The sequence below is a fragment of the Salvelinus sp. IW2-2015 genome, linkage group LG18, assembly GCF_002910315.2.
Source record: "Salvelinus sp. IW2-2015 linkage group LG18, ASM291031v2, whole genome shotgun sequence".
Taxonomy (NCBI): Eukaryota; Metazoa; Chordata; class Actinopteri; order Salmoniformes; family Salmonidae; genus Salvelinus; species Salvelinus sp. IW2-2015.
The window spans coordinates 41185053-41211601 of record NC_036858.1 but is presented as its reverse complement, the minus strand read 5'-3'; the positions used below and the strand labels follow the sequence as shown (position 1 = coordinate 41211601).

The following is a 26549-nucleotide window of genomic DNA, read 5'->3' as shown; positions in this document are numbered from 1 at the left end:
TATTTTGTGTAGATCATTGACAAAAAAATAACAATTAAATCCATTTCAATCCCACTTTGTAACASWACAAAATGTGGAAAAGGCAAGGGGTGTGAATGCTTTCTGAAGGCACTGTACGTATTGTATGGTCACTGTGGGGAAAACGTTGTTGATGCACTTATTAATTCTTAAAAGTCTAAGCTGACATTTGGAATTGTTTTAAGGTCATACCATGGATAATTTGGATATTTGATTATGAATTTAAGGATCAATTTAAGTATAAAAAAATAGTTTTTAAATGATTTGATCAAATATTGAATTAGGCCTTTACTACTTTAATAAACGCAGTAAAAAAAGTAACGTCCTCGCACTGTCAACTGCATTTATTTTCAGCAAACTTAACATGTGTAAATACTTCTATGAACATAACAAGATTCAATAACTGAGACAAACTGAACAAGTTCCACAGACATGTGACTAACAGAAATGGAATAGTGTGTCCTTGAACAAAGGGGGGGGTCAAAATCAAAAGTAACAGTCAGTATCTGGTGTGGACACCAGCTGCATTAAGTAGTACAGTGAATCTCCTCCTCATGGACTGCACCAGATTTGCCAGTTCTTGCTGTGAGATGTTACCCCACTCTTCCACCAAGGCACCTGCAAGTTCCAGGACATTTCTGGGGGGAATGGCCCTTGCCCTCACCCTCCGATCCAACAGGTCCCAAACGTGCTCAATGGGATTGAGATCCGGGCWCTTCTCTGGCCATGGCAGAACACTGACATTCCTGTCTTGCAGGAAATCACTCCAGAACAAGCAGTATGGCTGGTGGCATTGTCATGATGGAGGGTCATGTCAGGATGAGCCTGCAGGAAGGGTACCACATGAGGGAGGAGGATGTCTTCCCTACAACGCACAGCGTTGAGATTGCCTGCAATGACAACAAGCTCAGTGCGATGATACTGTGACACACTGCCACAGACCATGACGGACCCTCCACCTCCAAATCAATCCCACTCCAGTGTATAGGCTTCTGTGTAACGCTCATTCCTTCGGCGATAAACGCGAATCCGACCATCACCCCTGGTGAGACAAAACCTCGACTCGTCAGTGAAGAGCACTTTTTGCCAGTCCTGTCTGGTCCAGCGACGGTGGGTATGTGCCCATAGGCAACTTTGTTGCCTACAAGCCCTCAGTCAAGCCTCTCTCAGCCCATTGCGTACAGTCTGAGCACTGATGGAGGGATTGTGCGTTCCTGGTGTAAGTCGGGCAGTTGTTGATGCCATCCTGTACCTGTCCCGCAGGTGTGATGTTCGGATGTACCGATCCTGTGCTGATGTTGTTACACGTAGTGTGCCACTGTGAGAACGATCAGCTGTCCGTCCTGTCTCCCAGTAGCGCTGTCTTAGTACGCTCACAGTACGGACATTGCAATTTATTGCCCTGGCCACGTCTGCAGTCCTCATGCCTCCTTGCAGCATGCCTAAGGCAAGTTCACGCAGATGAGCAGGGACCCTGGGCACCTTTCTTTTGGTGTTCTTCAGAGTCAGTAGAAAGGCCTCTTTAGTGTCCTAAGTTTTCATWACTGTGACCTTAATTGCCTACCGTCTGTAAGCTGTTAATCTCTTAACGACTGTTCCACAGGTGCATGTTCATTAATTGTTTATGGTTCATTGAACAAGCATGGGAAACAGTGTTTAAACCCTTACAATGAAGATCTGTGAAGTCATTTGGATTTTTACTAATTGTCTTTKAAAGACAGGGTCGTGAAAAAGGGACATTTCTTTTTTTGCTGAGTTATATATATCCTGAGCTTATCGCCTTGATATATGACAGACACTTCAAAACCTTATGATTTATTGATTTATTCAAWGTGTTTCTATATAAACTCAGGAAAAAAAAGAAACGTCCCTTTTTGTTCATACAAATATTTACACATGTTAATAAGTTTGCTGAAAATAAACGCAGTTGACAATGAGAGGACGTTTCTTTTTTTGCTGAGTTTATATATATATTACACACACCTACACATTCCAAGATTATTCTATTTTTWAAAAAAATCTACGTTTTAGAATAATAGTGAAGACCGCAAAATTATGAAATAACACATATGGATTTGTTAAACAAAGCAACATATATTTTATATTTGAGATTCTTCAAAGTATCCCCCTTTGCCTTGACACATTTGCACACTCCTGGCATTCTCTCAACCAGCTTCATGAGGTAGTCACAAGGAATGCGTTTCAAGTAACAGGTCTGCCTCAAGCAAACACCATCATGTTTGTGAGAGTCTCCCCTTTCTATAGAATGGTCATATGTGGTCAAACTGTTCTGATGATACAGACGTTTTGGTGAAAAGACCAATTTTCGGGATGTCTCCTGACCTAACAAACAGCGCTGTAGCTATGCCACAAACCACCGCAGATGGGGAATGGCGACTATAGGCGGATGCAGTGGAATAAAACGCAGCCAATGCAAAGTAACAGATATCTAKCTGGAACTGGTGGATTATGATGGGGATTTCTTTTGTATGTTACTTAGATTGAAGCATCAGTGCGTCAAGACTCTAGGGCAGTGGTCACCAACCAGTCGATCGTGAGTGATACACCAACTAATCCAGGGCCTAAAATGAAAACCCGCCACACCGCAAATGTAGGATAGATTTTGGAATTGGCAGGCAAAATGTCTTTCTCCAGCCACATTGGAGGTTAGCCAGGGTTCCACAGTGCAAGCATTTCACTCGTATTTGTGAATAAAATAGGTCAAGTATGAGCACATTTATAAATCAATTCTGCAGTAGCTTTTTTGTAAGTGTTTATGTCTTTTTGTTTCATAGCTGGTAGCTAATCACACCAAGACCTACGAATCCTATGTATCCCACCTCACGCACTGCGCATCAAGACTGCCTGGTGGGGAGCTGTGCGAACTGTGGTTGAAGTGAAGATACATTTTTTGAAGTGCTGCGCACAGTCATAAAAGTTGGTCTAGTTTACTCAAAAGTCTACTAAAGTGAGCCTTTGCTATTTACACTGTTTTGTTCACAAGCTAGGTTGTTTTTCAATATTTGGAGTGTACGCTTCAGCAGCTGAACATTAGTCTCATCTGTGATATTTTGGTTAAAAGACACGGGTCACAAAATGTTATAACATTTAGCAATTTACGACATCACTTCTTACTAGCAGTGGTGATTTTAGCATGTAAATCTTGGTGGGGCAAACTCAAAAATATTTGTTGTTGAATGCCAGCAAAGCCACTACACATTATAATTGCACTATAATGGTGACAAACGGTGMCCAACAACTGTTATGACCTACATAAAGCTGTCCCAACAGCAGAGCTTTCTTTTCAGCACCATGGMGTGAATCCTTACCACTGCTACACCTGGTTATCAGTGGAGCCTTGTCTGGCAGCGCAACAGTTCATTCAGCCTCATTTACTGCCTTTTTAAAAAAAACATAGCTGATCAGAATTCAGAACATGGGCCTTTCTTACAATATTCTCCTGTACACAAAGTCAGTACCATAGGATAAWTAAAGGGGGCATATAAGCAGACAATTGAAGTTCTTACAATATTCAATGATGAAGTTTTTCTAAAACAGGCTACAGGCTACATGTGCCTATAGGGGAAAGGTACCAATTATTGGGTTGAGGCACATGGGCTATTAACAGCTTAATACACAGCATMCACTTAGTATTACCGTCTTTGCTACAGTATAAAGATCTCCCTGGCATATTACATAATTTATGCAGCAGCATACAATAAATTTTTGGACTCACCTTGTTGTGCTGTGCTCACTTGAACAAGATGGCGCAGCAGTCCTTCTTGTGGTCAAACTTTGTCATCAAACTTTGTCATCAAAGTCTGGCATTCTCTGGATTTATGGTGCTTTCAAGACAACTGGGAACTCAGAAAAAAACACGGTCGAATCATGATGTCAATGATCTTCAGGTCGGAGCTCTAGAAAGAGGCCCGAGTTCCCCAGTCAGAGCTAGTTTTTATTCCAGAGTTCTCAGTTGTCTTGAACTCAATGAAATCTGAGATTTCCCAGTTCTAAGTTTCCATTTGTTTTGAGCGCGGCAGAAKTCATGCTTGATTGGCCATACTGTCAATGTATTCAACCTTTTCTGGCCCATRGTGTTGCATGTTTATCCGTTAAAGCTTGGAAAAKAGACCCTTAAACCCAGACTTGGACCACATACCCTCTCCACTGAATAGCAGGCTAGTGATTGCTTTGCAACATTTGCAGTTAGCCACTGATTCTTTCCAAACCACTCATTTTTGAAATTGAGATTTCCAACTTGTTGTCTAATGTTTATGTCCAATGGCCGATGAGCACCGATAGGTTATATCTTCAATTTCTCTTCATATGACAAAGATTGAAAAAGATTTGCCAGTAAATTGTCGACTTGATTCATGATGATGACTGCTTGTCTAGCTTGCTAGCTAAGCTTTTGAAAGTATGATGTTGACATGATCAGTCCAAACAAAGCTAYGGTAGATATAACGTGATTTGACGTCATTTTATGACCTTGAGCCTTCTTGGATGGGCACTTCTAATATAAATCTATGGCAGCACCCAAGGGGCTTGAACTTTCTATCTCWCCCTGTAGATTTTGCGCTGAGTGACAGAACACTGAGCCAATTCCGGCACAACTAGAGAACATAAGAAAACCCCTACGCTGTGTATTTTCTGCTGACTGCCCCACCACAACAGAAAGCACTGAGCGAGGCTGAAACACCTGCATTTTGGAGCCGCCTTAAGAAAGCAAATAAGAGACCATAGTTGTGTGTGGCCTTATTAACTTTTACATTGTTTGCAAACTGATATGTGACATGTATTAATGCCAAAAATAACATGCAAAAACAGGAAAACAAAAAATATATTTGTTTTAGCTAAACAGGTGGGGCTCAAAACAGGTGGCTCTGCCCCACCCTGCCCTGAATGAAGGGTCACAACTGCTTACAAGTAATACCTTTGTTTTTGAAACATTACAAAGCATGCTCATCCGTTTTTTGTTTTTGGTGTAATAATGGCACAAACGTGTTGGCTGGTAAAAACATCTCAGTGGCTGGTAGATTTTTAAACAAAAAAGTTAGTTTCAGGACCTGAAGTGATCTATTTTGTTATCAAAGCTCTAGTTTTGAAATATAGTTTTGAAATCTGAGAAAAACAATATTGGCAGGCGAGCATATAGCCAATATACTGTGATAATGTATTAGGCCTGCCTACTGCAAAAACCACATTCCTACAGAACWGTTTTTATTTGGTAAATGCAAAAAAAGGCTTTTTGACTGTGAAAGTGATCTTTACTCAAAAAAGGTTGGTGACCACTGCTCTAGGGGTTTAATGAAGCCGATGAGTGATGTGTTAAACTCTTCAATGTTATCAGATGAATCGAGGAACATATTCCAGTCTGTGCTAGTCCTGTAGCTTAGCATCTGCTTCATCGGACCACTTCCTTCTTAAAAGGAGTATGGGGGGGAGGGGGGGGGGGGGGGGGGTTAAAGGGTGTGTGTCAATCACCAGATCTCAACCCAATTGAACACTTGTGGGGCCATATAAAATCTGCGAAACGGAAAACACGGACGGAATCACGGAATCCAGAGAATAAAACGTAATTCAACAATATTAAAACATTTATTTATCTTAACAAATAAAAAAAACTAAGTTTGTAATAAGACATGAACAGAATGCATCAGTGACTTGCATCAGTGACTTTGAAGAGGCAACGAGAGTCCCCCTCTGTGTATGTACGGTGTGCACAGCTACCACTGTGTAGCCGTTAGCGATGATGCTAATGAAAAATCTTCTGGTGGATGGAAAGGCTTTCCCAAAAACAGTTCAATGTTAACTACATAGTAGCCTATGCTTACCTGGCAGAATAATATCATGATTACCATCACGTGCGTTACAAAAACCAACAGCCTCTTGCTATGTGCGTATTGGAATTAATGAGTACATTTACAACAAAAAAATCCAAAACCTAAAACATGGTCTCCTGATGTGGTTTAAGAATTGTAGTCAACATAGAAAAACAACTCAATTGGATGTTCTATTAAAAAAAAGTGTGATTTTGCAAGAAAAAAGCTGGGGGTAAACAGACACCTGGAAAAAATAAAAAGGACTTTGAGGAAGTAAAAAAAAAGGAACACTTTTACAGGGCCCTACTTGTGAGAGACTCTTCAGCAGCACCTGAGACAGCATTTTCCACCACCATCAACAAAACACCAAATKATAGAATGTCATGTAGAAGAATAGTGTTGCATCCCTCCTATAGAGTTCCAGACACTTTTAGAATCCATGCCAAATTGCATTGAAGCTGTTCTGGCGGCTTGTGGTGGCCCAACACCCTATTATTTTGGCAGTTACCTGTAATATATAATATTTCAAAATGCCCATCCCTAACAGTAACAGCCACAATGCTAACTGCTAATGCTCGCCAGCTGTCCTACTGTATGTTACCTGAGGGTTATCCATGTACCACACTAGGCTGCCCGGCTGGGTGTCCAGGATGAAGTAGCGGCGCAGGAACTTCCCACTGCTCTCGTTTTCCTCGATGTCCAGGAAGCCACAGATCCGGTTCTGCCGATCCACGTAAGGCATCTCCGGGGCTGGCACATTCCCTGACCCAGGGGCCGGGAGAGAGGAGGGGAAGGGGTTAGATGGAGGAGAGCCTGGAGGGAGGGGAGAGAGGGAAGTGAGTGGATAAGGTGTAATGAAGAGTTGTAGTCCAGTGTTCTCTGGCAAGCCTTGGCAGCCTCTCTGCCACCTGGTACTAGGATCGTGTGACAAACTTCAACTCCATCTCATTTATCCCTTTCCATGTAATCAGTTTCCCTCTGTCACCTACTCTACCATCCCCCTCTCTCTCCTTTTTTCTCCTCCCTCCCTTCACATCTGGTAAGCCTCTGTCGTCTACCCAAGCCTTTCTTTCGCCTCTACAAACTCAAAGCTGAGAATTAGATGAGAAATAATTTCATAGACGGTAACTTGACTGAGAACAGTTTCATTTACAGTACAGACCTGGAGCTCAGTCAACATCTCAACAACCAGATACTCTGAGGAGCTGGGGTGAGCAATATTTATTAACTCAAAGACTGAGCAGCCAGCCAACCAACTGACTGACATCTCCTGGTGGTTCAAATTACTAATATTGATTTCAACTCTCCAACTCAAAAGACTAGTGAAAGATTACAACTTGTAGKTAAACGTAAAACTATATATAATACTGCACACATTGCTGTAGCATGGTTTAACTGTCATCTAGGGATGCACATTTGTCAATTTTGCTGCTGACTAACTGACCCTCATTAACTGGTCAACAAAACGGTTACATTTTTTCCAAACAGTAAAATGAAGTGACMAACAGAAAATACTATCAGAGATCGGTATATAATGACAAGATGCTTATGTTTTCGCCCTAACGAAAGGGAGTCGTACCAAGACGAGAAGSCAGGTGACAAGCTTAGGCCCAAAATAAGCCATAGAAATACATTGGACTTATTTTGGACAGAAAGTGAAACCTCTCGCTTCGCCTCTTCCTCTCTGAAACTATGCATGCATACAAGGACCGAACATTTTTTATTAAGAGCTTAATGGAAACAGTGAAAAGGCCTATTATTGAACATGGAACTCCTGTAATGAAGCAGCTAATATAAAACATTTTCAAACACTTGCCCAAAAGCAATTTGCGGAAATCACAGTTCTAAACTGCGCACCTAATGTGAGTARTTCCACGTGACAGATGAACATTTCCATTAGAAACTTAGAAAATTGTGGAATCTAATAGCAACTACTATGATGGGTTGCTAATATGACTAGGATTGTGCTTTTGGCTTCTGGACAACAAAACAAAGTTGATATGAAAACCAATAAAACAGGACAAAAATGCTGGTTAACGGCACGAGCAATTCTTTATAAAAGAATTGCCTCTACATTTCTATGGATGGATTTTCACAAGGCTACTTTGAAGCAAGGTAAGACTTACCTCGTTATAAGTAAAGTAAAACGTTCAAGTTTCAAACAATTATACTGCCACAAGCTCACATTGCAAAGTGGTGGGAGGCGCGCTGATAATCAAAGGTAGGCAGGCTATAGCCTATGCATCCGAATGAAGAACGAGAGGTGCGCAAATTAACCTACAGACCGATATGCATGACAGGTCAAATGTATTTCTGCTGGCTAACCGATTAACACCCCTACTGTCATCATTTCTGACTGAAGGAATTGGCATGAAACAGACCTTTTGGTGTCGACGATAAAGGACCCTCTTTCTCTCCCTCCCTCTGATTCAGAGAAAGAGTCCGGGACATTATGAGCAGTATGTGGGAGGATAAGGGTGACAAAAGGCCTGCTTGTTGTGCATTGTGTAAAGGGGTGACGTCAGGGCTAGCCTCTGCATCCACTGGAGTCATTCCATAGACACACACACACACTTGACAAACACCCTGTCAGGGCTGATCCTAAACATTGGCTTTAAAGAGTGTATGAAGGTGAGGTTCAGACTAGCCTGAGATGTTTCTTGGTCAACAGTGACACACACACACACACACACACACACACACACTTCCAGTAATATCCTCTTGGGGAGATTTCAATAGTGCTGCAACATGTATGCCTGTAACTCCAATTGACACTGACTGTGTCAGGCATCATAGAGGGTTGGTGGAAATACAATTCATATTCTGACCATCTCTGAAACTCAGACAATACCTTTGATGATACAGTGGAAGCAACACAAAAATACAATGCCAGTTGAGCTTGCTTCTCAGAAGCACACGCCTGTAAAGATTAGAGAGATCTCATGTTAAGTTATACTGTGAAGTAATATGGCTACAGTTCATCTGCCTACACCTAAAGCCCATTCTTGTGGGAAGCTGCTTTCAAGGAAACTTCATACTGTAACCAGTGCCTGCAACCTGGTTCAGGTTCAGTCAACCTACCAGGGTAGTTACAAACAACTAGGGTTGGAAACTTTCCGGTAAATTTCCAGGGAAGTTAAGTGCGAGAATATAGGGAATTTTGCTTATATTCATCAAAAGAGTCTTATGTCATATTTTGGTTAAACTAACACTCTGCATGCACAGTGCATTCTTCAATCACATGTGCAGTGCACTCATCCAACACATGTACAGCTGATTCTCAAGATCTTGCACACTAATGAGACGCTATTGAGCCCACACTACTACACTGTCTGAGCCAAGGACTACATGCTTTCTGGTAAGTTTTGATTACAATACTGGGTGGGGTAAATATATTTTATATGACATGATTTTTTGTTAACTAGTAAATAGTAGCCTACAGAAAAGTGTGTTTAAATCATTTCTAACTTGTTAACCTCACTAGGGTAGGGGGCACTATTTTCACCTCCGGATAAAAAAGATTGCCCAAAGTAAACTGCCTGCTACTCAGGCCCAGAAGCTAGGATATGCATATAATTGGTAGATTTGGATAGAAAACACTCTAAAGTTTCTAAAACTGTTAAAATAAGGTCTGGGAGTATAACATAACTGAAATGACAGGCAAAAACCTGAAAAGAAATCCCACTTCCTGGATGGATTTTTGTTTGTAGTTTTCCATCAACTGCCTATACAGATTCAAATGACTTAGGACTCAAATTGCACTTCCTATTGCTTCCACTAAATGTCAACAGTCTTTARAAATTGTTTCAGGCTTGTATTCTGAAAAATGAGGGAGTAAGACCACTCTGAATGAGTGGAAACTGCAGTGTCCCAGAGGTTTTTCATGCGCACGACCAAGAGCGCGCCTTTCTTGTTTTCCTTTTATATTGACAAAGCTTTTGTCCGGTTGAAATATTATTGATTATTATGACACCTTATGGAACAGCGGGGACTGTGAAGCAACACCAACATAGGCACAGAGACATGCATACACACATGATAACATACGCACTATACACACACGTACACATGGATTTTATATTGTAGATATGTGGTAGTAGAGTAAGGGCCTGAGGGCACACACAGTGTGTTGTGAAATCTGTTATGAATGTATTGTAATGTTTAAAAATTGTATAACTGCCTTAATTTTGTCAGACCCCAGAAAGAGTAGCTGCTGTCATGGCAGCAGCTAATGTGGATCCATAAATACAAAATGACAAGCAACAGCCTCTGTTTTGTGCAGAAAAACTGGGGTTTTCGATGTGTGAGGGAAAGAGCGCTCAAAAACAGAGACGGAAGAGGGCAAGCTATAGACTGCAGAGCCACCACGTTAGAAAGGTCAAACAAGAGAAGGTCAGAGGGGGGAGTGAACCGAACCATAGACTCTGTGCTTGGTCCTAACTCGAACATCAGCGTCCACATTCATTCTTCGTATGTGAGAGAACGCTTTGTCCACCACTGGAAACCAAGTGGTCGGGCAATAAAATAGCACCAAAGTAGAGGGGAAGGAAGGGAGGGAGGGAGAAAGTAAAAAGATCATTGGGGAAGTGAGAGACAGGAGAATTATGGAAACAGTAAGAAAGTGAGGTTGGGGRAGGGCTTGTGGAACAATGGCTACCTACTGTGTCATTGTGAGTAATATCCAAACTATAAAAAAATATATAGATCAAATGTATTTTATAAAGCCCTTTTTACATTTGCAGTTGTCACAAAGTGCKTTACAGACACCCAGCCTAAAATTCCAAAAAGCAAGCAATGCAGAGGCAGAAGCAGAAGAAAAGGTAGGTCACAGGGATGCCAAGGGGGAGGCATCACGACCAAGTCAATCGCTGCAGTCCACCCACCAAACTTTGTTAAAACTATAGCTGGATGGTCTCAAAATACACTACAACAGCAATGCACTGCGATAACGCATATGAAAATGAATTGCTGAGCGCTAATGTGACAAGACAGAGGTGCATGTGTTGTGTTTTGGCAATTAGCATCTGTAATATATGTGGCTTGCTCACTCCACTGTGTTAATTAAATTTACAGGTCAATTCAATTCTGTTTGCAGGCTAGCTTTTGTCCATATTACATTTTTGAGAGGGACCTTGTAATGTCTCACAAAAGGCCTGGCCTTGAAAAACGMACTCAAACACACTCGAGGCAAGAGTGGCACAGAACCCCCTTCTCTCTTGGTCCTAAAAATTGTCCTGTAAATTGGATGATGTGGTCCATCATATAGGCAGTATTTGATGCAAGAAAATACTGTATGATGCAATAGTAGGTTACATCACATGCCTAACAGGTTGGCTAGTGTTAACGAAAATATTGCCTTTGTCGTTTTATAGCGAAAACAACTAAAGTTCTCTATACAATTCTGCTTTCACGSAAGGCAACAAAACAAGTGTAATAGGATATCTGAAAGCCCTCCTAGCAAAGCTTGAGATAAAACCAGGCGTAGAGTGTCTATTCAACACTGATTAACCACAATAATAGTCTGAYCTAGCAGCAACCAGAAGCATACTGAATGAATGACATAACTTGTGAAAAACCTCAAGAGGTTGCACAAAACCACAATGTCAGGTTGAGCGTTCACCACTATTTTTAACCCTGGTATTATGACCATGGTTTACTACACTTCCTGACCAAATCGCTGCTCACCATGAACTGGAGATGCAGCTGTCGAGTAGCGCGATCAAACAGATGAGTAAAGAAGCACATTTCATAGTTGGCAGTAGACCCTATGGAATATGTTTGTAACCGAGGTATTTTTCTGACTGTAGAACAGAGGGAGTGTGCATCCCAAATGGCACCCAATGCCCTATAGGCTAGTAGTGCAAAGTAGTGAATGAATCTGGTCGAGCACGTGAGGCAAACTTTGGACCTGAGTGCAGGACCTGAATGACTTGAATGAATGTTTTTTTATATATAAAAAGTGTAAACGCATCAAGAGAGCAAATTTAGTACAACCGTCTTGGGTAGTTAGGTAGATAGCTAATTAACCCCATCACAACTTAAAATATAGCAACTGTGTAAAGTAACTAGCTACGTTAGCTAGGAGGCCCATACTAAATACAAATGACGGGGCTGGAGTAACGTTAATTTGGCTGAACAAATGTTAGTTATAACGAATTGCAGATTGTGGCTTTTAATTACGTTATGAAATAGCTAACGTTAGAAGGCTAGCGCTAACTTGACAGCTAAACACAAACACTTGACATGTAGTTAGTAGCTATCAGTTCTAGCTAGCGAACGCGTTAACTACAACCAGCCAAGTTAGTCGGGATATAGCTAGTTAACGTTAACTTCTTAAGCAAATAATACAGCGGATTGACGTTTTTCTCAGTAGTTAGTTGTTATTATTAACCTGGCTCAGAATGAGCTCTGACATCTAGATGACGTTAGCTAGTAAGCATAACATTAGCCAACAACGCATGGCACGTTCAAAACGCACTTCAAATGCTAGCCAGTTCACGTCGAAGCTTTTACTATAGCTTGGTAACTAGCTAGCTACCAATACGTCAATCTCAAATAAACTCTACATTGGTATTTGGCGGCTTGCAACTTACACAAGTTGTCTTCACGCAGGAGTGCTTGATTCAGCCTAGCCCATTCCCTCGTCCTGTGCTGGGGCAAACAGACTGCCTTTAGCGTAGGCTAACTATGTCAAATAATGCGTTTATGCCCCATCTAGCGTCCAAAAGAAGAACTGCGTTCTTATGCAAAATAAGAGACTTGATATATTGGTCAAAGAAAGCTCCAGCACCGTTGCCCGCTATTACTCATGGCTCCTTAGACAAACTTGCCGGATCTTATTGCTATCACATCAACTAGAGACACTAGTAGCCTACTGTCATATCATGTCGTWTACAACACAGGCATAGCACACATTGCCCTATCATATGCAGCAGCTAGGCCCAGTATTCTCAAATTGATGATTAAACATACCTCCAACAATTTAACAATCTAACAAATATTATTTCAACAATTCATCTAATTGGCATATCTAATGTAAATAGCAGTAAGAAAATACAAGGAGAAATGTATTTCACTGCTTTGCTTTTCAGTTGACCCTAGGCCAATGCATAGGGTAATACTACAATTTACCAGGATAATGCAGTTTAGTCGGACTCGATGTACTGTACAGTGCCTTCAGAAAGTATTCAAACCACTTTTCTCCCATTTTGTTGTGTTACAAAGTGGGATTAAAATGGATGTAATTGTCATTATTTGTCAATGATCTACAGAAAATACTCTGTAATGTCAAAGTGTAAGAAAAATTCTAACGTTTGTAAAAAATAATAATATTGAAACATAAAACACCTGCATTTCTTGATTAGAGTCAATATATGTTAGAATCACCTTTGGCAGTGATTACTGCTGTGAGTCTCCTGGATTGTGCAACATTTATCCATTATTCTTTTCAAGAATCTTCAAGCTCTGTCAAGTTGGTTGTTGGTCATTGCTAGACAACCATTTTCAGTTGATGCCATTAATCCTTTTTAGACACCTGAGTCAACACGGCTGCACAAACAAGATGTTCTCATCTATAGTGGAAACATTGTACAGCTGCAGTAGCAGGATGATTTCCAGACATATCTATAGGCCTCCTGCTCTTAGTGTAAATTGTAGAAAGCATAATGCCATTGCACAACACTCCTAATCCCCTCATTCTAACAACACATCATACTTGTTGGTCTGATGTGTATAATGAGAAGCATCCAGAAGCTGCACTTGATGCATTTATGAAATTGTTTCTTCCAGTTATTGATAAGCATGCACCTACTACAATTTTTTTTAAATCACTCTTAGTACAAAACTGCAAACTGGTCACATTTTTAACCAGTGGTGTAAAGTACTAAAGTAAAAATACTTTAAAGTACTACTTAATTAAGTAGTTTTTTTTTTAGGTATTTGTACTTCACTTTACTATTTATATTTTTGGCTACTTTACTTCACTACATTTCTAAATAAACTTCTTACACAATAATGTACACTTTCCATACATTTTCCCTGACACCCAAAAGTACTTTTCAATGCTTAGCAGGACAGAAAAGTGGTCCAATTTACTCACTTATCAAGAAAACATCCCTGGTCACCCCTACTGCCTCTGATCTGCAGGACTCACTAAACACAAATGCTTAGTTTGTAAATGATGTGCGTGTTGTAGTGTGCCCCTGGCTATCTGTAAATTACATTTTTTATTAAAAACGTTGTGCCGCCTGATCTTATTATTATTATCAATTTTAAATTGATACTTTTACTTTTGATACTTAAGTATGTTTAAAATCAAATACTTTTAGACTTTTACTCAAGTAATATTTTTCTTGGTGACTCACTTCTACTTGAGTCATTTTCTCTTAATGGATCTTTACTTTTACTCAAGTATGACAATTGTGTACTTTTTMCACCACTGCTTTTAACGCACCCAGTCTTTCATTAATTTGGATTAATTTGGATTGTAAACATCTCTCACAACACAACCATTGATTCAAAATAAGTTTATTGTGAAATATAATGAGAACATTGGTTTAATCACCAAAACACAACATAATGATATCTTTTAAATTTARTTGTTTTAACTACCAGTTAATCCAATAGCAAACAATGCAAGATACATGTTTTAAATCGCCCTTAGAAGTGCTGAAGCAATATGATACAGTACTGTAAATGACTGTTGATTACACAGTTTTCACATTAGGCAATACACTTACATTAGCCAACAAAATTGACAGAAAATCTGTMATTTCCATAATATCTATCCAATTTGTATCTACAATCATTCATACAAATAAAAACTGTATTTTTCAGATATAATTGCAACGTAGGTGCACTGTCTGTAATCAAATATAATAAATTAATCATCAAGCCTGTCTTGAGCATTTGGCCATAAATTCTCATTCACATCACAGTGAATGTCCTCATTGTTCATGCACCGCGGAAAATACCATTTGGCATGGCGAATCCAAGCTTGACACTGGTCTGCGTTGATGTCGTCACATGCCCCATCCATGGCCAGAAGGAGGGTGACACTCAATAGGGTTGAGGAAAGGAGACTATGGGGGCAGGTATATGGTCACAAATCAGGGATGGGCCCAAAACCATGCCTGACACACCTCTGCATGGTGGAACCTGAMATTTTCCCACACAATGACATTGGTGACCCCTTCACCTTGACAGGCCTGCTCAAATTAATTGAGAAACACAATGTGTGCAGCGTTTTAGGATCCAAGTAATGGTATAGGTCCTACCACACCATCTTCAGAGATAGCTRCGCACATGGAGATGTTTCCCCAACGTTGTCCAGGCACTTGAACGGTCATATTGTAACATGTTTTGTGAATTKACATGCATTACAATATGTAATTTACTGTAAATGTAATGGTAAAGCATAGTGCACATCCTGCAGACTTACCCCATACATAACATTCTTTTGGCGAAATGTTCTCATGATCGAATTGACACTACAATCTTTTCAGATTGTCATTATTTGAACTAATCTGGCAGCCTCTGCAATGGTAAGGCCTCTGTTTACCACATTGTCAAGATTATGGCCCGGACTTCATGAGAGACAACAGTTCCTTGCTGTCTGCCTCCCTTTCTCCGATGTCCACCTCTTTGAGGGGGCCCACGCCCACCTTTTTGACCTCTTTGATGGGGCCCTTGCCCACCTCTTTTACCTCTTTGATGGGGCCCTTGCTTGGATTAAGTGATGGTCAAATGTATTTTTAAACAAATGAGTGAATCATATGAAAAGTATTGTGAGCGTTGCATTGTGAAAGGCTATTACTTTATTTGAAAGGTATTTCTCGATGAAACACTCATTATGTTTGGTGAAAAAGCTACTGTGATTTTGTGTGCTGTACTTAGTCAATTGTAAAAAAAAAAATATATATATACAAATAATACAAAAAAGTATTTTTGATGATCTGTTTGGAGTTTTGTACTGAAGAGTTGTGAAATTTTGTGAAGTTAGTGTGGGTGACGTGGGGAAATTATTGTTGTCCTCAGTAATGAGAAACCACCTGGTATTGACAACGTAGATGGAAAGCTACTGAGGATGGTAACAGACTATATTACCACTCCTATTTGTCATATCTTTAATCTGTTTGTCCTCAGACCTGGAGGGAAGCCAAAGTTGTTCCGCAACCCAAGAATGGTAAGGTACCCTTTACTGGTTCTAACAGCTGACCAATCAGCTTGCTCCCAACTCTTAGCAAACTTTAGGGGATAAAATGGTGTTTGACCAGATACAATGGTATTTCTCTGTAAACAAATTAACAACAGATTTTCAGCATGCTTATAGAGAAGGGCTCTCAACATATACTGCACTGACACAAATGACTGTCACGGCCGTCAAAAGGAGGAGACCAAGGTGTAGGCATACATTCTTCTTTATTAATAAGAATGAACCCTGAACAAAACTAACAAAATGAACCGTGAAGCTATACAAATGAGTGCTGAACAGGCAACTACACATAGACAAGAACCCACAAATACCCAAGGGAAATGTCTACCTAAATATGGTCCCCAATCAGAGACAACGATAAACAGCTGCCTCTGATTGGGAACCATAATCAGGCCACCATAGACATATATATACCCAGACCTACAAAACCCCTAGACAATACAAAAACCCTAGACAATACAAAACTAGCATACCCACCCTAGTCACACCCTGACCTAACCAAAATAAAAATAAAAAACATAGATAACTAAGGTCAGGGCGTGACAATGACTGATGATTGGTTGAAATAAATTGATAATAAGAAGATTGTGAGTGCAGCCGTTGATATTATTGACCATAACCTGTTGTTGAAAAAACGTGTGTGTTATGGCTTTTCAACCTCTGCCATATCATGGATTCAGAGCTATCTATCTAATAGAACCCAGAGGGTTTACTTTACTGGAAGCTTCTCTAATGTTAAACATGTAAAGTGTGATTGTACGGTACGCAGGGAAGCTCTCTTAGCACTCTACTCTTTTCTATTTTTACCAATGACCTGCCACTGSCATTTAACAAGGCCTGTCTGTCTACACTGTATATATGCTGATGAATCAACCCTATATGTGTCAGTTTTAGAATGGATGGCCAGTAATAAACTGGTTCTGAACATCTCTAAAAGTAAGAGCATTGTATTTGGTACAAATCATTCCCCTCATTCTAGAATCTGGTAATGAATGGCGCGACTGTTGAGCAAGTTGAGGAGACTAAATTACTTGGTATTACCTTAGAATGTAAACTGTCATGGTCAAACATATTKATTCAATGGTTGTAAATATGGGGAGAGGTCTGCCCAATAAAGAGATGCTCTACTTCTGACATTTKAGCATATTAGGGATTAAAACCAGCATACTGGAGACCCTCGATGCACACACAAGGTGAGGGAGCCCTGACAAATGTATGGACCCAGCTAAACCCTCACCAATAGTTCTTGAATGTTMTGAGCCTACCAAATCACGCATGCTTATTTATCTGGTATTTTAATATTAACAGTTGCACACCACTAAGGAAAACRCAGTAAAGCATTTATCATCACTACCTGCTTTGCTCAGGTCTTGWTTAGAACCATTTCTTATACTGTACCTTTCAGACTACTATGCTGCTCATGACTGCGTGCCTGTAGTAGTTCAGTAAACAGGTGGAAGGGTAATAGTGAAACAGACCAACAACCCAACACTGAGGAAGAATCTGCTTGTCCATGGGAATGATCCTGACTCTATCAGCCTGTTCTAAGTAATGGTGCGTCACCTTATCATAAAAATGAATTATTTCATATGTGCTATATACAGTATCTTAAACAAACCCCATAAAACAATTCACTCCCCCTCTGTAGCACAAATTAACACTCGCTGTGTTTGTGGACAGTCATTTTAATGTGTTCACCATGTGAACTGGCTACTTTATGACCACAAGCCCAGGTGGGTCACTTCTCACACACATTGAGTATTAAGTGATTTCTCGCATTCAGGATTTTATGGGCGCTATAAGGACGTTTAAAGGCCTGCCTTTAGGTATATAAGCTGTCCTGTTTTGGGACTGGGTCATCGTCAAGGGGAAGGTGAAACATGGAGATTGCTACCACTCTTCTTGTTCTTTGCTCTGTGATAGTCTCACATGGAGCTCAAGGTAATGTATTCACTTATACTGCACTGTATATATGTTTTATTGGTATCTATCTCTCTTTGTAAGTGTTGTTTGTTCGTAACAATGGCTTCCATTTGTGTATGATTATAGGGTTGTCGTAACACCTCTGGTGTCTCTTTCTCTCTTATGCAAAGGTTCATATTCAATTAGTCTTACTTTCTCATTACAGGTCAGTGGTACACATGGACCACAGCAGGTAAGTTCTGTTGATGAGCTGATTTCTTCCCCCAAATAACATATAGTCCTGTCTTTTTGTTTTGTACCAATTTCTAGAAATGACTTAATGAGAAGAAGAAAGACTGCACTCTTCAGGGTCAATACAAATGTCAGATGTATTGTGCAACGATCATAAGTTTGCAAAGGTTTCATTATTTTCACCAATCTGATACCTTCCTGCACCTTAGCATGTATGTTAGGTGTGCAGTGCAGTAGTAACAGTATTACTACATGTAACCTCATGACATTTGCGTTTACAGAACCCTGGGGAACAGATGACCCATCAGGTATTCCAAACTCTGAATGTTGCTAGTATTTCTGAGCTGTGTTTATGTTGCTCTGTTTATCAACAATTTTGATTTACCAACCCATGTTTGTTTATTCCTCTTGTCCGTTAAAATACTTCACTGTATCAACGTTCCAATGAATCAACATTGTTTTTATTGTGTCAGTCAGCACTGCCACTCAGTCTSTATTCTACTTCTCATTCTTAACGTTGTCACTTTTTTGTTGTTTTGTTCAGGCACCAGTGCCACATGTGGTGGCTACCTGACTGCATCAAAGGGCCAATTCATCAGCCCAAACTACCCCAGCAACTACCCCAACAATGCCTACTGTACATGGAACATTCAGACCACACCGGGCAGCCAAATCGTTCAGCTGGAATTCCCCTATGTCAAGTAAGTAGGTTTTGGTTCATGTTTATTCTTAAACTTGGATATGTTAGAAAACCCTCAAAATCCGTAATTTGGTCTTTCAAATGATCACCTATCTAAAAATGATTTGATAAGTGAAAGCAAGTCCAGTACACTATTCAGGTCAGATCAGTCACCAGAGGTAATAAGTGCTACATTACCAGCGTATATTAGGCAGCCACCGTCATTGTACTTCATTCATCTTTCCTGTCTTCGACCACAGTCTTGAGGGTGACTTCAACTGTAGGTATGATTCCATCTCCGTGTACGATGGCTATTCCACCTCCAACCGACTCCTGGGAAAGCTGTGTGGAGGACAAAGCTCAACCTTTTACTCCACCGGAAGTTCAATAACGGTGCTATTCACAAGTGACAGCTCCTCAACGTACAAGGGGTTTCAAGCAAAGTATCGTGTCGTAGGTAAGGCATTGAGATGAAGTAAATATATGTAAAGAGACATTAACTGCATACAGTGCATTCTGAAAGCATTCAGACCACTTCCCTTTTCCACATTTTGTTACGTTACAGACTTATTCTGAAAATGATTAACAAAAAAATTTTCCTCATCAATCTACACTCAATACCCCATAATGACAAAGTGAAACTGTTTTTTAGAAATTCTTGCAAGTGTATTAATAATAAAAAACAGAAATACATTAAGTGCATAAGTATTCAGACTCTTTGCTTTGAGACTCGAAATTGAGCTCAGGCGCATCATGTTTCCAAWGATCATCCTTGTGATGTTTCTACAACTTGATTGGAGTCCACTTGTGGTCAATTCAATTGATTGGACATGATTTGGAAAGGCACACACCTGACTATATAAGGTCCCAAAGTTGACAGTGCATGTCAGAGCAAAAACCAAGCCATGAGGTCGAAGGAATTGTCCATAGTGCTCCGAGACAGGATTGTGTCGAGGCACAGATCTGGGGAAGGGTACCAAAAAATGTCTGCAGCATAGAAGGTCCCCAAGAAAACAGTGGCCTCCATCATTCTTAAATGTAAGAAGTTTGGAACCACCAAGACACTTCCTAGAGCTGGCCGCCCGGCCAAACTGAGCAATCGGGGGAGAAGGGCCTTGGTCAGGGAGGTGACCAAGAACTCCGATGGTCATTCTGACAGAGCACCAGAGTTCCTCTGTGGAGATGGGAGAACCTTCCAGAAGGACAACCATCTCTGCAGCACTCCACCAATCAGGCCTTTATGGTAGAGTKGCCAGATGSAAGCCACTCATCAGTAAAAGGCACATGACAGCCCGCTTGGAGTTTTCCAAAAGGAACCTAAAGGACTCTCAGACCATGGGAAACAAGATTCTCTGGTCTGATGAAACCAAGATTGAACTCTTTGGCCTTAATGCCAAGCATCACTTCTGGAGGAAACCTGGCACCATCCCTACGGTATAGCATGGTGGTGGCAGCATCATGCTGTTGGATGCTTTTCAGCGGCAGGGACAAGTAGGCTGGTCAGGATCAAGGGAAAGATGAATGCACAAAAGTACAGAGATATTCTTGATGAAAACCTGCTCCGAAGGKTCACCTTCCAACAGGACAACGATCCTAAGCACACAGCCAAGCCAACTCAGGAGTGGCTTCGGGACAAGTCTCTGAATGTCCTTGAGTGGTCCAGCCAGAGCCCGGACTTGAACCCGACTGAACATCTCTGGAGAGACCTGAAAATAGTTGTGCACTGACACTCCCCATCCAACCTRMCAGAGCTAGAGAGGATCTGCAGAGAAGAATGGAAGAAACTCCCCAAATACAGGTGTGCCAAGCTTGAAGCGTTATACCCAAGAAGACTCGAGGCTGTAATCGCTGGCAATGGTGCTTCAACAAAGTAAAGGGTCTGAACACTTTGGTAAATGTGGAATTTCTGTTWAATTTTTWATACATTTGCAAAAATGTCTAAACCTGTTTTTGCTTTGTCATTATGGGGTATTTGTATGTAGATTGATGAGGGAAAAACTAACAATTTAATACATTTTAGAATAAGGCTGTAACTTAACAAAATGTGGAAAAAGTTAAGGGGTCTGAATACTTTCCAAATGCACTGTAGGTATTATTTTCCTCCCTGTACTCAAACATTATGAAACATATTAACTAAACGAATAATGATACATGCATACAAATGTGCTGTTCATTTTAGCAGCTTGTTAGCTTGGTATCATTGCTGAATTATGATCAGTGAACCATGATTCATCTGTTTGTTTTTCTTGTAGATGGAGGTTCTTGTAGACACAACTGTGGCTATCAGGTTGGCAACTGCTCCTGTTCATATTCCTGTGAATACAGGGGCAACTGTTGCCAGGACTATCAACGTAAGAGCAGGGAGTTAGGATCAAGTTTAGAATATTGTAACAGTGTGTGCTCCTCCTCCGTTAAAATGTTCCCTTCTGTGCCATTTTATCTACTTTGTATAGAGATCTGCTATGGCACAACCACAGAACCTGGCACCACAGATGCAGGACCAACAACCGGAGGTATTTCTTCAGCTGTGTTCGAATTTTACTTTACAGCTAGTGTAGCTCAAAAAAATTCACAAAAATTATTTGTACAATTTCAAAGCTTTTTGGAGAGTATGAAGATGTAACATAAAGTAACATAACATCTATTATTATTTGACCCTGCTGGTCATCTATGAACATTTGAACATCTTGGCCAAGTTCTGTTATAATCTCCACCCAGCATAGCCAGAAAAGGACTGGCCACCTGTCATAGCCTGGTTCCTCTCTAGGTTTCTTCTTAGGTTATGGCCTTTCTAGGGAGTTTTTCCTAGCCACCGTGCTGCTACACCTGCATTGCTTGCTGTTTGGGGTTTTAGGCTGGTTTTCTGTACAGCACTTTGTGACATCAGCTGATGTAAGAAGGGCTTTATAAATAAATTGGATTGACTGATAACAAAGAAATCATGAATAATGAAATCTGCTGTTCATGTATAAATAAAAAGTTAACAGGATTTACAGTAACTTTGAGTAATGTGCTGTCTGTTCATTACAACAGATTATTATTCCTGTGCGTTTGAAAATTGCTTTCTGTCCTACAGCTCAGCCTTCCTGTAGGTACAACTGTGGTTATAATCTTGGAAGCTGTTCCTGCTCCAGCTCCTGTCAATACTATGGCAACTGTTGCCATGACTACAATGGTACGTGTCCAATACAATAGATAATATTGTATTGAGTGCATGGAACTCCTTTACATCTTATATTGCGCAAGTGAACAGAAAACCTGGTTTCAAAAAAGACACACACACTACATGTTCATTTAAAAAAAAAAATATGTAAATTGTACTCTTTTTTCTGTAATGTCTTGGTCACCAGTAAGACTAGCTGTCGCAATTGGCGTCGGCTAATGGGGATCCTAATAAATCAAATAATATATGCACTTTAGCAAACATTTTTATCCAAAGCAACTTAGTCATGCGTCCATACATTTTACTTATGGGTGGTCCTGGGAAGCAAACCCACAACCCTAGCAATGCAAGCACCATGCTATACCAACTGAGACATACAGGACCAGATAGATCAGATGGGTTCAGGTATTGTCTGTGAAAGAGCACACTACAAAATGTGGATGAAGTCAAGACAAGAACACAAATATCTACCACCAAGACTTGTGTTGCTCTTCAATTCTAAAATAAGTCTCAGGTAATCAGAAAAGAATCCAAAAATTATATTGTAACAGTGTGTGTGTTAAAATGTTCCCTTCTGTGCCATTTGATCTACTTTGTATAGASATCTGCTATGACACAACCACAGACTCCATCACCCCAGACTCCATCACCCCAGACTCCTTCACCACAGACTCCTTCACCCCAGATCCTGCAACAACCGGAGGTATTTCTTCAGCTGTGTTAGAATTTTACTTTACAACTAGTGTAGTTCAACAAAATTAACATATTTTGGCCAAATATTTTTGGGGAGGGCCTATGTCCACAGCCACAGGTATTTATCTTCATCTAGTTGGCTGATCTGTGTATAAAAAAAAAATCTTACAACATTAATAATAAGAAAACAATCATCAAATGCTGTTCATGAACATTGGTCACAAATGAGGTCTGTCCTATACAATAGATTGGGGTTCCTGTAGATACAGCTGTGGTTCTTATGCCGGTGGTTGCTCCTGCACCTCATCCTGTCGATACTATGGCAATTGCTGTCATGACTACAATGGTATGATGTTAAAGAGCTTTTTGTGATTGTTAGTACTTGGGAAGGCTCACATTGTCTATGCTAATGTCCATCCCTATCTTTCATTCTCACAGATTATTGCCAGAGCACAACATACGAACCTGGTACAACCTCAGGTATTTCTCTCCCAAAACTTAAACCCAAATGTTAAAACCCTCAGCTTCGGCATCATCTAGTTTGGTGACCTGTGTAGAAAATTTTGTGCTGTTTATGTTCTAAAGATTTGGTCACACAAGTGGTGTTATTGTAAATAACTGAGCAAGGAAATTGCTTTTTGTCCTGCAGAGGCTTCCTGTAGGTACAACTGTGGTTTCAATCTCGGAACGTGTTCCTGCTCCAGCTCCTGTCAATACTATGGCAACTGTTGCTATGACTACAACAGTACGTGTCCAATACAGTAGATCAGATGGGTCCAGGTATTATCCGTGAAAGAGCACACTGTAAAGATGGCAAAAATGTGGAGAAATTCTGGATAAAAATACAAATCCCTRTTGCCAAGACTTGGGTTGCCCTTCCACTCTAAGTAGGCCTATGCAAAATATGTCCCAGCTAATCTGAAAATAATATTGAGTCATACATTCAGTTAAAATGCAGTTGAAGTTTAGCTTTAAAAAAAATCTTCAACAATGAATACCAGTCACACTCCCTAAATGACTTTATGAGCTTTAATCACAGTTGCATTTACTCAGTTTGGTTTGGATATTGTTAATTCTTATTTTTTCCTTCACATAGCGTACTGCCCCACCACCCCACCAGAACCAACAGGTATTAACATTTCCCACATCATCCATTTAAAAAGGGATTTGATTTAATAAGCTGTATAATGACAGACCAATACAAGTAGACATCAATGTGTTGCACAAACGTAACTAACTGAACCTTTCTTGATGACAAATGTGATTTCCTGTAGATTATCTACAGGAAATCACATTCGGTGTCACAAGATGTCTGACTCTTGAATTCCAAATGGATTTTGTGTGTAATTTCTCTTCCCAAGTCTCAGGGACTCACCCCACCTGTGGAGGAAACCTGCATGGCTCTGGGTCCATCTCCAGTCCATACTATCCAGAATATTACCATGACAACGCCTACTGTGTCTGGCATCTATCGGCCCCCTCTGGCCAAAGGATCTTTATGTCATTTACTGACCTGGAGTGAGTTAAGATTCCTCTTCAGAAACGGTTCCCTTGATTACCCTGGTTTGTTGCATCTTAATGTAAAAGATTTTAAAATGCTTCACCTTGACACTTCCCTTTGAACAACTATCTGATGGATTTCTATCATTCTGAATGTGCATGAAGACAGATCTTRAAATGGACCGTCCGTATTGACTATGACTTCACATTTAGACATATTCTATAAGTGTTGGTTCAGTGTTGGTTCTCTTTGTTGGTTCAGGTTGGAGAACTGCTGCTCTTGTGATTACATCTCTGTGTACGATGGATCGTCTGTGCACTCTCAAATGCTAGGCACAATCTGTGACTTAAACAACAGCACCTCTTTGGCTGCCTACCACTCCACCTCTAACTACATGACAGTTCTCTTCCGCTCTGACCAATCAGTGGTCAGCAGGGGCTTCAGGGCCATGTTCAGCAGCTCCCTCGCATCAAACCAAGGTAGTCTGCTTGATAATCTGGTGCAGTTAATCAACACTAAACATTTAYGTATTCTGACATTGATATCATAGCTCAGGAGCCTCAGGTTGGTTTTATTTATTGTTGTGGTGTTTCAGGTCAAGTGGACTGCTCCTCAGACAACATGAACATAGTGATCCAGAGATCCTACCTGATCTCAATGGGCTACGATGGTAACAATCTGTACCTGAACGACCAGCATTGTAGACCTCAGGTCAACAGCTACCAGGTGGTGTTCAGCTTCCCAATCAACACCTGTGGGACCCAGCGAATGGTAAATGAATTCACCAAACGCAAAGTGATTACCAGATTACGTAATGGTATATAAAAAGCTACATAGAGATCTAGCTAGTGTGCTGCAAACACTGGATATAGTCACATCAACTATCATTCACATTATCCAATAATTTTCTGTTTCTTGTCCAATAACTTTTTATCTCACGCTCTAAACAGTTTGAGAATGGGAGAGTCGAGTACATCAACGCCGTCCGTGCCTACCGGACCGACTCAGGCGAGATTACGCGGCAGTCTCATTTTCTGCTGCACGTGGAGTGTCGCATGGAGCAGGACACCATGGTCCAGGTTATGTACGAGACCAACGATGAGGGTAACGGTACCATAACAGGCACAGGCAGATTCAACAGCACCATGGCCTTCTTTACAAACAGCAACTTCTACAGTGAGATAACCCAGACTCCATACAAGATTACCCTCAACCAGAACATGTACGTCCAAGTCCGCCTGAGGAGGTCAGACAGCAGTCTACATCTGTTCCTGGACACCTGTGTGGCCTCTCCCTCGCCTCATGACTTCCAAACTAGATCATACGACCTGGTGCGCAAYGGGTAAGAAACAGGCACTGCTGATCTGACCTGCAGAGATTGTAGGGCCAAGATATATTGCTGAGAAGGAAAATCTGTGTTTATACCTTTTTTAAGGAGTGCTTATTCTTCAAGGACACTCATAGGCTCTTGATTTAAAAAACAACATTTGTTTCTGATGCACCCACAGATGTAGGAGGGACCCCACCTACTACTCCTACACCTCTGGTACCAGTAGCTACGCCCGCTTCACCTTCCAGGCTTTCAAGTTCCTGCGAGCCCATGAGTCAGTGTACCTGCAGTGTAAAGTCACCATCTGCCAAGCTTCTGAYTAYAACTCCCGCTGCCGCCGAGGCTGCCGCACCCGCAAGGCCAGGGACCTGGGATCCTCCCAGGAGAGCCACACCCTGATCCTGGGCCCCATCCAGCTCAAAGGTCAACTCTTAGTAGGGCTATGATGTTATGATTTCTCTAGACAGATGTGGGACACCCTAACCTGTTCACAAATTTGTATGGGCTAATTTGCTGCTAATGTTTGCATTGGGCTGTTGAAAACAAACAATTAGGAGCAGTGGAGCACTCTGATATACTGTTCTGAATACGTTCCGGTGTGTATATTATCACTCTGGTTTAGACTGCGCAGACACAAATGTATGCATAAACAGGTCTTTCTTTCCCCTCCCCAGATCTGGAGAAGCCAGATGAGAAAGTGGCTGAGAAGGAGGAGATCCAGGCTAAGGTGGAACCTTAAGACTAAGCTGACCAGCCTCAACTAACTACTCTAATCATTAATACTATAATTCTGATTCATTTCACCTGAGGCAATGAAGTAGCCAATATTCACTGCTACTGTACATTATAATCTTGTTTCTCTTTCCTACTTTGGCTAAATGATTAAAAGCATTCTCACCAGACAATTATTGGTGTCTGAACATCTTATTCCATGTGCTAGCATTGAAATAGATCAAATGTGTGAAMTTTTGCATTC

At 40.8% G+C, this 26549-nt stretch overlaps 2 protein-coding genes across 12 annotated transcripts in view; one reads left to right on the top strand and one right to left on the bottom strand.

The window, feature by feature from the left end:
• Positions 1-12535, bottom strand: part of LOC111977783 (pleckstrin homology domain-containing family A member 1) — a 39592-nt gene extending 27057 nt beyond the window's left edge. For all 10 annotated transcript variants that reach the window (XR_011481444.1, XM_070448506.1, XM_070448507.1 and 7 more), the window contains exons 1-2: positions 12434-12535; positions 6442-6653 (exon numbers count right to left, since the gene is read on the bottom strand). Coding sequence is in view for 9 of the 10 variants with exons in the window: in XM_070448506.1 (XP_070304607.1) it covers positions 6442-6582 (141 nt within the window). In the remaining variant the exon portion in view is untranslated. The remainder of the gene's footprint in view (positions 1-6441; positions 6654-12433) is intronic.
• Positions 12536-17896: 5361 nt separating this feature from the next.
• Positions 17897-26478, top strand: cuzd1.2 (CUB and zona pellucida-like domains 1, tandem duplicate 2). Of its 2 annotated transcripts, none has more exons than XM_024006969.2 (19): positions 17897-17994; positions 18182-18208; positions 18489-18515; positions 18752-18908; positions 19147-19343; positions 21139-21237; positions 21340-21399; positions 21963-22061; positions 22651-22752; positions 22990-23088; positions 23181-23222; positions 23392-23487; positions 23839-23871; positions 24110-24260; positions 24505-24722; positions 24839-25014; positions 25194-25585; positions 25752-25996; positions 26248-26478. In XM_024006969.2, exons 1-19 carry the CDS (start codon positions 17934-17936, stop codon positions 26310-26312), a joined length of 2346 nt encoding a protein of 781 aa, XP_023862737.2. In that variant the 5' UTR covers positions 17897-17933; the 3' UTR covers positions 26313-26478. The 2 variants fall into 2 exon arrangements, with proteins under 2 accessions (XP_023862737.2, XP_023862736.2); XM_024006968.2 differs by having other exon boundaries at positions 24104-24260.
• Positions 26479-26549: the final 71 nt, after the last annotated feature.